The sequence below is a fragment of the Simochromis diagramma genome, unplaced genomic scaffold (assembly GCF_900408965.1).
Source record: "Simochromis diagramma unplaced genomic scaffold, fSimDia1.1 OVJJ01000705.1, whole genome shotgun sequence".
Lineage (NCBI taxonomy): Eukaryota > Metazoa > Chordata > Actinopteri > Cichliformes > Cichlidae > Simochromis > Simochromis diagramma.
This window is the reverse complement of record NW_024387448.1, coordinates 5,725,740-5,736,208: the sequence shown is the minus strand read 5'-3', so window position 1 is coordinate 5,736,208 and position 10,469 is coordinate 5,725,740. Positions and strand designations below refer to the sequence as shown.

The 10,469-nt window shown below is 41.8% G+C and overlaps 2 protein-coding genes across 3 annotated transcripts; both read right to left on the bottom strand.

Moving 5' to 3' along the window:
- Positions 1-1,691: 1,691 nt before the first annotated feature.
- Positions 1,692-4,476, bottom strand: snrpg (small nuclear ribonucleoprotein polypeptide G). Its single transcript, XM_040013801.1, has 4 exons — positions 4,344-4,476; positions 4,150-4,172; positions 3,351-3,475; positions 1,692-1,762 (listed from the first exon to the last, which is right to left on the bottom strand). The coding sequence occupies exons 1-4, from the start codon at positions 4,373-4,375 to the stop codon at positions 1,712-1,714; spliced, it is 231 nt and encodes a 76-aa protein (XP_039869735.1). The 5' UTR covers positions 4,376-4,476; the 3' UTR covers positions 1,692-1,711.
- A 1,142-nt stretch (positions 4,477-5,618) lies between these two features.
- Positions 5,619-9,752, bottom strand: si:ch211-148l7.4 (uncharacterized protein LOC563603 homolog). 2 transcript variants are annotated; one of them, XM_040013796.1, is made up of 2 exons: positions 9,655-9,752; positions 5,619-9,065 (listed from the first exon to the last, which is right to left on the bottom strand). In XM_040013796.1, the coding sequence occupies exon 2, from the start codon at positions 9,038-9,040 to the stop codon at positions 7,484-7,486; it is 1,557 nt and encodes a 518-aa protein (XP_039869730.1). In that variant the 5' UTR covers positions 9,041-9,065; positions 9,655-9,752; the 3' UTR covers positions 5,619-7,483. The 2 variants fall into 2 exon arrangements, with proteins under 2 accessions (XP_039869730.1, XP_039869729.1); XM_040013795.1 differs by lacking the exon at positions 9,655-9,752 and adding an exon at positions 9,484-9,648.
- Positions 9,753-10,469: the final 717 nt, after the last annotated feature.

The window sequence follows — 10,469 nt, the reverse complement described above, 5'->3', positions numbered from 1 at the left end:
CTTTCAAAATAAAAGTCCAGCTGAACGGGAAGTCAGTCGTCCGGAGTGCGCCCCCTGTCGACCCGCCGTCAGCATTTGCGCATTATGATTACACATGCACGCAGCACTCAAACGCACCGGAACTGAAACCTGAGTGAGAATTCCTCTCCGGCTTCAGGCCAGAAGAAAAAATCTTTTTGAAGTCATATTTAGGAATAAGATCAGCAAAACTGTCTTTACCAGGTTTTTCTAGATGCAGATTTTATGTGCTGCTGACATATAAAGGACAACAGTATCCAGAGGCATTTGTTGGCTGCTGCAGTCTGGGAGACATGCTACTGAAAAGGAATGACATTGCTGTTTTTGTTTTTGTGTATGTAGATACAACCTGTTGGCAGTAAAACCTTTATTTCGATCATGTCCTGCATTAAAAACATATCTAAAACAATACACACACTTTATATATTTGTGATCACTTACTGCTTTTTCTAAATATAAGAATTGCATTAGGATAAGACAGGTTTAGTCATTTATTTATGTAGTCTTTAGTAGTTCTCTTAAAGACAATGTTGGCTGCTTTTTGTCCCATTCTCTGTCAACATGATCCCACACTGCTTCACTAATGTTGGCTGAGCTCTGGGGACACCAAACCATGACTGACTGATCAAATTTCACTCACTTCACAAGGCCTGTTGCCACTGATTTTCAAGCCACTTCTAATGTGAAATCAGAATCCTTTAATAATCCCTAAGGAAATTATGTGAACACGCATACCTCAGCCTTTTCTGCCTGTTTGTCTTCCTTAAGGATGACTTGTTGACAGCCACTCTTCCACTCAGACCATTTCTGACGAGTCTTTGGTGAACAGTAGATGGGTCAGTAAAGGACCTGTGCCAGATCTCTGCTGGATTCTTCTTTTATTTCTTAAGGACATGACATTCAGATACTGTTTGGCTGCTGTAGCGCTTTAGGCCTGCCACTCCTTTAATCCTTCACTTGTTTGTTTTTCCCAAAATTTTTTAAGCACACACTTGACTCAAATATTCAGTTAACAGCTCTTTGGGCATCACATCATTGGTGAAACACCCCCCCCACTCTTTTACCTCTTTTGTCAGGCGGCTATCTTTGTAGATTCTGAAGCAGCAGGAAAAAATTACTTTTTTGTAAAAGGCAGTTACTAAGTGCATACCTAAATTCAACATGTATTTGGTTTTCTCCTTTTGAAAATAGGCAGGTATAAATGAGCTTGGCAGCAGCCAATCTCCAAAGACAAACTTTTAGCTTCCGAAGGCCCAGAGAATCACTTAAAATTTCCAAGAAAATCTGTCTCTTAGTGGGGAGAATATGAAGAAATAAGGGGGTTGCACAGTATTTTATATCGGTCCAGCTGGACTCTTATCATCATATTTAGTGTGCAGCTTCCTCTGCCTGTTGCTATAGTAACATGTTGACAGTAACAGAACAATAACTTGTTGTATTGTGGTAATGTGATATAAACTGAATGCAGAAAAACAATTACAAAGAAAACTGATTTATTCACAAGATCACACATTTCAAAAGTCCAAACAAAAAGACAATTAAAAAAAAAAATGCTTTATCTCCTTACTGAGGAGCCAGAAAGGGACAATAATGTGTAAAAAAAACAAAAAAAACCCACAAAAAACAAAAAAACAAAACAAAACAAAAAAAAACAAAATGTAGGGATCATTTTCTTCAGGTGCCTCCTCCGCTCTCATACTCTCTCCAAGGCCTCCAGCATGATGATGCTGTTTCCCCTGATGACCTGTGAGAAACAACACCACACAGAGTAAACACACTACCATCATGACAAATGTCCTAAAGGTTTTAAATAAAGCACTGAGCTCTCCAAATCTAAACAGAATTTAGTATCTTATTCATAGAAGGTAAAACAAACAGCTTTTCTTGACATTTTAAAGCTTAAATTATACTGAACAGCTGAGCACTCATTCCTGTTGTTTGTACTTCATTGCCTGGGGAGAATGTGTACTTAGTGTAAAGTAAATCATCCACAGACACAGAGTCCACACAGTCACAAAAAGCAGGCAGGCACAAACTGCCCTAACCATCTCATGATGAAATTTATATCAGTGGGACCCGAGTGTACCCTAGCGGACTTGCTGACTGTATAATTCCTGCTTCAAACCGAGTTAGGATGGTTTTGAAATGAATGAAAATGATTTCCTGGAGCAAACAGCAGCAGATGCAGGTATAACTAATAATGTATGGTATGTGAACACAATTCCACAAGTGTGCTATCGTGCAGTCCACCAAACAGTCCCAACAGCATGTCACTGGATGTGGAAGACATATGTGTTGTTCAAATGCTCACAGGTTGACAAGTGGGCCAGAAACGGGGAGGGTGCGATTGTGGAGTTCGGCAGGAAAGGGTATGACACAAACATGAAAAGAAAAGTACAGACAGTGACTGCAGTGGACACTTTTCGTTGTTTTTGAACACACTGTTCACTTCAACTCGTTGTATTGAGAACTTTATACTTCTCCAAGGCTGGCTGATGGAACAACGACAGCACATGCAAGTGTGGCCCACGCACAGGTTGTAATACATATTTGTGACACTCCATCAACAACAAACACTCTCTGCAGGCTGTCTGTGATTGCCCAGGAACTGCGTTCATGCTACTCCCACTCAAGAATAAAACAAGCATAACAATCTGACGTTGTTCAGGTCATGGTTAATGTTATCGGGGACATGCTAAATGTCTGTGAAATAAGGCCCTAAAACTTGTTCCACCAGCTGAGCTAAAACCAAACTGTCAAGTACAACCAGGTTACAAAGGACGAAATACTAGTAGCACATGATATGCAACCAAAATGTATACAAATGACTCCACCAAGTCTCTTTGCACTCCATATGACAGGAAGAGCAAACGGTGGATGGAAATGACTAACATGATGGAAAAACAGGGCTTTAATCAGGCACAAAATATTTATTTTATTTTGTGATGATATCGTGCAGATTTCAATTTGTACTGCTGCTGAAATAGAGTGTGCCAAAATGCAAAGAGTTCACGTGCAAATGAATATTGGCAATCCTGTTAATATACTACAGCTAAAGCTATCAAGAAAGATCGGGGTCTTAATGGGAGTGCTTTGCAGCATGTTCAGACTGTGGCAAATATGAAGTCTGACACCATTATAACCAGAACTCTCTCGTAAATAAACAAGCTGTAGTTAAGAGGAGAGCAGACTGCTTGAAGATAACAATGCTGTGCTTATCTTAAGCGCACAACTTTTCTTTGGTTGGATGCACAAACTAAAGAATGAACAGAAGGAATGGGTTAATGGCCTTTGGTGACAATACAGAAAATTAAGAAAGACAAGGTACTGACCACCATGCCAATTGTGTTCTGCTGTCCTCCGGGGCCCATCTCCAGACAGTCATCCACCACCAGGTTCATAAAAGGGTCGAACCCCCGCAGGATGCCTTGCACATGTCTGCCTCCATTCAGCTTCACTGAAAGGAGAAAAAATAAATCACTATGAGGAATTTTACAAACTGCTCAGTTTATTTATTTCTGAGACTGATCCATCTTTAAACTCAAAGTTTAGATTGTCCACATACTACCACGAATATTTACATACAGCAAAGTAAGACATCCATATTTATGCTATCACATAACCTAACTTTTGAGTCCACATCTATGAAAGGTACTTGACTTACCCAGTGTGAGGAATGAACTTATTATTCCGAGGGTTACAACAAGCTTATTTTCCAACTTTTAAAGACCATAAAGACATCTCACAATTATAGTATAGTGTCAATGAAAGACAGTAGGGGTTATAAGACCTGTGCAAGTTATACAATATATCAACATTTGTCCTAACCATCGCATTTCTAGCAGTACTTCCCAGCAACACAACACGCTGCGCGTATTAAAATAAATTTCCCCCCATGTGTATTGCCTGCACTACATGTCTGCTCTTTGTTATGAGATCCTGAACACACAGGGAGCAGAGGTCATCGAAGAAGGCTTTGTGAAGTGTACCAGATGAAAATGTAATTACTGAAATTATTCAATAACTTTGCTTTGATATTTCATGCTGTTGCTCAAAAACAACGAAAGACAGGAACAGATTCACTTTTAACATTCCGGCTGCATTTGAATCTGTGCTTGGAGTCATACTCACATGAAAGCTTCTTGTCCATGAACCTGGAAAAGAAACCCATCAGCATCGGTTACATGGTCAGTTTCTTCACAGGCATGTTAGCTAATGTTAGCTTGTGGCTATTACAAACAATGTACCAGATCTGCTATACAGGAAACAAGAAGCAGGTATAAAATAACCAGTGCGCGTTTATTTATCAAAGATCATTGACTTACTTCTTCAGCTCGGGTGGGTGTGCTTTACTCATTTTATCTGTATTTTCTGAACGCCGAAGCACTCGTTCGCAATCTTTTCGTTTCACGAAACCGCGGAAGGAAAGCGTGCGCCGACAACCGGAACTTCATTGGTGAACTCTCATAGTGGACCTTCTGCGTTTTCCTCACAGCGCCGCCATGAGGACAGGAGAAGGGAGAGCCGGCCAGCTTTGAATGCATATAGTAGTGGAAGAAATATTCAAATAATTTATTTAAATGCAATTATCACAGTATATCCCTCACATCACCACCAGAAACAGCCTTTCCTGTTGATAAAAGGCAGGATAGATTCATACTTTGATGTTTAGGCAAAATTCTGACCCTGCCATCCAAATGTTGCAGCCTGGGATTAAAACTCATCAAACCAGGTAACATTTTTCTAACCCTGTAATGTCCACTTTTAGTGAGCCTGGTTGATTCATAGTGTCAGTTTCCTGTTCTTAGCTCACAGAAGTGCCACCTGTTCAGTTCTGATGGTGCTGCAGCACATCTGCTTCATTGTCTGTGTTGTGCATTCAGAGATGCTGTTCTGCATACCTTGGTTGTAACCAGTGGTAATTTGAATTATTGTTACTGTCTGGCCTGACGAAGCACTAGGCCAAAGCATTTTCACCCAGAGAAATTTTGTTCACTTACTGGGTGTTTTCTCTTTTTTAGACCATTCTTTGTAAACCCCATTTATGGTTGGGTGAGGAAAATCCAGTGTATGTTCAGTTTTTTTGGGGGGGGGTTTTGCTATAAGACCAAGTGGGCCCAATGACAACCATTATTTGTTGACAAATACATTTAATAATTTGAGGAAAATCATATTAGTGTAACTATTGTTTTAATAATGAATCTAATGTACATTATTGCATTTTATAACATTGTTTTACTGTTCCTGCTTTAAGAGTAATGCGTAAGCTTCATGGCCATTAGTTGTTACACCGTTGACTACGTTCAGAATACAAATAGAACAGCTTTTAGCTGCGACCTGCAATTTCAATAATGATTTATATTATCTGAACCTAGAAACTAGCTAAAATCATCAAAAATAAATGTATATATTTGAGTAGAAATGAAATAACTTTAAACCACTTTGAATAAAATCAAATTATGGTATAATTTTTGCAATTTCCCCTTGCTAATTTCAACTGTCATCCATTAATTACTATCAGTCTGCTGTATGGCTGTGGCATGCAGTCAGTTTGAAAATTCACAGAATTAGAACAGCAGAAATGATGCAAAGAAAACATCTGACAACTGTTAAATTTTATTTATGTCATCTGCAAAGAGCCATACACACCAACTTACAAAAGACCTCAGAAAAGTAGAAACTTCAAAACCTAGAAACGTATCTTCTACATGTTCACAGTCGCATTTTGAAAACAGTAGTTGAAAATATTTTAGAAAAAAAAAAAAAATCATGTTGATTTAAGTTTATTCACCAAAGCGCACTTATTGAGCATCGTAGACACACTGAAGGGCTGCCGTCAGTCCATCTGTTTGCATAGTTAGGAAATACGACCAGAGCTCATGCAAGCTAAAAAGCAGGGCCATTATGAAAGGCATTGTTTCGGGTAGAGTTATCCATGAAAGCCAAGTTTGCTCACTGTATAGATTACTGCGATCTCTCTTCCATGATAAAATATTAGGAAACAGCATGTAAACAAACAGTGTTACACACTACAATCTCATTCAGACCCTGGGGCTGCATTTTATCTCTCGAGCAAAGAAATGAACCTCCACCCAGTGCTCTAAGTAGTGCTGCTAACACTCACGTTCGGGACACAAGACTGACAACACGACAAGTTCAGACACCACAATTGATGAATAATTATTGCCAAATTTGTAAGAAAATACAGCAGAAAACATAACAAAAACTAGACAAGTAGCAAACAATTTGTCAGGCAGTGTTCTGGCCAGAATGTACCACAGTTGAGCAGATGGCCTCATTTCTCAAAAGAACAAAAAACAAAACCCTGAGGCAAAGATGAGCTTAGCTCCACTTTGAGCATGCGAGCAAATCCCAACCTGTTTTTGGAAAATGGGGTTGATTAGAAATGAACAGTTCAAACTCTAAGAGCTGGGAAGTTTATCCAAGGTCCAGGAACCTTTACACAACTGATGTTATTATTAACAGCCATTTTCAGCTGCTCCCTTCTCAAAAGGGATCGCCACAGTGGGTGACTCCACAAGTTTGACTGGCAGAGTTTTATGCTCTTTTTATGGCCTCCCTAATACAACCCCAAAGGGGCTTTGTGTATCTGGCTGGAATTAAACCAGCCCAGTTGCTGCCAAGTGGTGAGACCATCTTCCAGGATCATAAGCTACCATTCTTAATTAAAAGAAAAGAAAAGAAAAGAAAAAAAAAAAAAAAAAGGAAAAGCAGACAATTTGTGGAAATTTTTATACCACTCTGTGGTATAAAAGTGGATACACAGACAACAACTGGTCTGAAAGAGGGACTCCTGGGTTTAAAGGTTTGGATACTTCGAATGGATCAAACGAATCAAAATCAAACTGTTCTGGCTTCTACAGTTTTCAATGCATTATAGAGTGAAAATTTGCAGACAACAACAGTCCTTCACAGTGAAAATGTTAGCTTTATGTTCAATTTCATATCATCAGTCTTGCTGTAATAAAGCTGAGGCTCATCTTAAAGGCTGCTGCTGCTAAACAACATAAACACATATTCTGTGTAATTCTTCTTTGTTGTATTTCACTACAATGCAACTTATTAATGCATGGTTGCTCTGCAAGACGCATCTGAGAAGATGTCCTGTTCTCAGATGTACAAACACTGATTAAACCTCCCTTTAAAAGCTGCTGTGATGGATCTTAGACAAACTCATATCCACACTGTGCTTTTCAATGAGTCTTGCAGGAGAAAATAAAATTCATGGTAAAGGGCTAAATAAAAGCTTAATAAGACATTCTTTTTAACTGTTGATATGGTTTGGATAACAAAGCCCGAGCTTGGGGTACAAAAGCAATATATTCTGAATGCTCAATCAGTGAACTCGTGACTCAACAAGAATTTCACAGAGATTTCATCACTCCCCTCTGTCTAACCCTTCAAGGCAAAAAGGCGGGTTGCTGATGACATTCACACTGACACGTCAGGCTTTGTCGGCTTGATGCGTGTAGCCCTCTGTCAAGCTGTCCTCCTCCACCCTAACTCGAAGGTGCTCCTGACAGTGTTCTAGGAAAGAGTCAAGTGCAGAGAACCCCTGCTGGCAGGGCACGCAGTGGTACAGCCTCTGCCTCCTGGAGCCTGGCCATTTGCACGTGTCCATCTCGGTGGTGCACACACTGCACTGTCTCCTCTTCATGGAGGTTTGGTGGAGCTCCATGTGTTCCTTCAGCTGCTGCTGCAGAGAGAAAACCTCTGCACAGGAGGGGCACGGGAAATCTCTCTCCACCTCCTCCCGAGCTTCAGGCACTTCTGTGCATCTCCCTGAAACACCTTTCTTGGTCAACCGTCGAATGACTTTCCTGGGTCTCCCTGGGCCAGCCCTGACTGTCTTAATCTCAGCGAGGCTGGTTTTGGCTTTATTTGGTCTGTTTTCTGATAGTTTGGATGAGTCTTTGGTGGTACATCCTACAGTCTTGCTTTTGTTTTTGATAGCCACCAAGCTCAAGGCTGTATGCTGCCTGTAGTGTGCCCTAAGCGATAAATGGTGGACAAAGACTTTTCCGCAGACCTGACAGGGATACGTGCCTGCTTTCCTCCGCTTGATGACGACTGGCCTCGGCTCTCTCCTGACATTCTTCTCTCTACTGTGCTTTTCTTTTCTATGCATGTACAGTTTAGAGGTGCTCTTGAAAACCATGTCACAGGAGCGACAGCTCAGCAGCTTTTTTTGAGATTTTGAACTCTTGCTTTGCTCTTCATCTACCTTAGCACTCCTTCCTTTCCTCACCTCCCCATCGGTGGCACTTTGCTCCTCTGCATGGCTGGCCTGTTCATGGCGTTGCAGTGCAGCTTCTGAGCGGAAGACTCTTGAGCAGAGTTGACACGTGTTGATAGCTCGGCCACTGGGCCCTGGAGTATCTGAAGAATCAGAGCGAGTGGAATCCCCCTGAGAAACAGGTGAAGAGTCGTCAGGGAGTCTGCTGGAATCAGCTATATCGGACAGGGACGGCAGCTCATTGCAGCCGGCCTGTTGGTGCTGCAGCAGAGCCTGCTTCTGGCTGAAACCTCTCCCACACGGGGCACACGCATATGGGCTGCGGTCCATGTGATGAGGCTGGCGGTGAAGTGGCTTGTCCAGGGGCCTGCCAGGATCAGAAGTGTGAGTCGCGCACGTAGAGCAGGGGGAACCAAATAGTGACATCCCATGACAAAGCTCGCAGCATGTGGACTCGCACTTGTGTAGCTGTAAGGATGACCTCAGGGAGAACTCCTGGCCACACGAGGGACACCGGTGAGGCTTGGGCAGTGTGTGTTCAGACTCCTGGTGTTGTAACAGATCTGTGGCATAAGGAAAGGCGTTACCACATTCTTGACACAGATAGGTGGGCTGCTGGGGCAGACGCTGCCTCTGGGTTCGTGTGTGCTGTTTTGTCTCTGCCCTAGCGATAAAGGTGGCAAGCCTTGATAGAGTGTCTGTGGCTGAGCTGGAGCGACCAAATGACTCCTGGGACCTTGTAGTACTCCAGCTGACTCCATCCATCCTCCTTCACCAAGCTTTCTCCTGGCTTTAACGGAGACACAAGAGGTTTGAGCAGCTAGCTTTTAATTCACTCAGACACAAGATCTAAAAGGCTAAGGTACTGAGAAGTGTATTGGTTGTAAGCTAAATGGCACCACGCCTGCAGTCAACAGCTAGCCAAGCTCTGTAGGATGAGTGGAAACGTGCCTTCTTTTTAACTTGTTCCTCTTTTTTTGTTGACATTCTGAATTACTGGTCGCTAAGTTTTATTCTTCTATTCTATTTGGACCACACAGACTGAGACGATAGGTATCAGTTTAGTGATAAGTCTGAGCCTCTACAACGGTAAACCTTACAACAACACAGCTGCGACCACGGGCTAGCTTTGTGTTTGCTAAGGTTAGCTCGCTGCTAGCCTCGCCAACACGTCAGAAATGCACACTTGCGCTTGTTAACTAGCTTACCTTGGCACTCAGACAGGAGCAGTGCAGCGGCTGTATTGACGAGTGAATAGATTCAGACAGTGCGTTGCATTATTAATGGGATTCTTTAACACAAACCACTGGCATGACTGCTAAACTGAAAGCGAAGTTTTCTTAGCACTGGGTCCGGGTCACTTCCGGCACGTCACTTACCCACTTTGCAGCTTGAGTTCTCAGGTATGCACAGTGACTGTAGGTATGATGCTTCTCCTCTTTCTTATCTAGCCCATTTACAGTCTTGCTAGTTACAATTAAAAGGACTTTCAAACCAAAACAATTTACTAATTTTTTTTTAAATTAATGCCAGCAGTTGCTGACCCCTAATTAACTATTAAAAAGACATAAAATCAAAAATGTTCTCTGCCCCTTTCAACAAGGGTGTTTCCAGATTCATATCGACTATGTTACAGATGGGAACTAGAACAAAGCAGGGAAAGCCCAAAGAAATCATATTTCATCAGAAAGAATAGATTATAATGTAGGAAACTGGTAACGTAAGAAAAAGTTGTAAATATTTTTTAGGCGTTTATGATTAGAGTACTTAAAGTAAATTACTGATTATTTAGTTATTCTTATTGGATCATAAAATTGATTCTTTTGTATATATATCACTTTAATGTTGCTGGTGGAGATATCCCCAGCTCTGTCTGTCCTTGTCGTTGTGTCCTTGGGCAAGACACTTCACCTACCGCCTACTGGTGTTGGCCAGAGGGGCCGATGGTGCGATATGGCAGCCTCGTTTCTGTCAGTCTGCCCCAGGGCAGCTGTGGCTACAACCGTAGCTTGCCTGCACCAGTGTGTGAATGTGAGAGTGAATGAATAGTGGAATTGTAAAATGCTTTGAGGGTCTCGAAAAGCGCTGTACAAATGCAATGACTGACTGTTTGTGTGTTTTAGTCCTGTGATATACTGGCGACTCGTGGATGATTACTCCACCTTTTGCCTGGTGACCCTTCCCCCTTTCCTGA

What these genes read in the sequence shown, in the direction of transcription:
- snrpg (XM_040013801.1), bottom strand. Translation starts at nt 4,375, where the DNA reads ATGAGTAAAGCACACCCACCCGAGCTGAAGAA. An exon ending in CATGGACAAGAAGCTTTCAT is followed by an intron (nt 3,476 to 4,149) that starts GTGAGTATGACT and finishes TTCTCCTTTCAG; the next exon opens with TGAAGCTGAATGGAGGCAGA. An exon ending in AGAACACAATTGGCATGGTG is followed by an intron (nt 1,763 to 3,350) that starts GTCAGTACCTTG and finishes TGTTTCTCACAG; the next exon opens with GTCATCAGGGGAAACAGCAT.
- si:ch211-148l7.4 (XM_040013796.1), bottom strand. Translation starts at nt 9,040, where the DNA reads ATGGATGGAGTCAGCTGGAGTACTACAAGGTCCCAGGAGTCATTTGGT.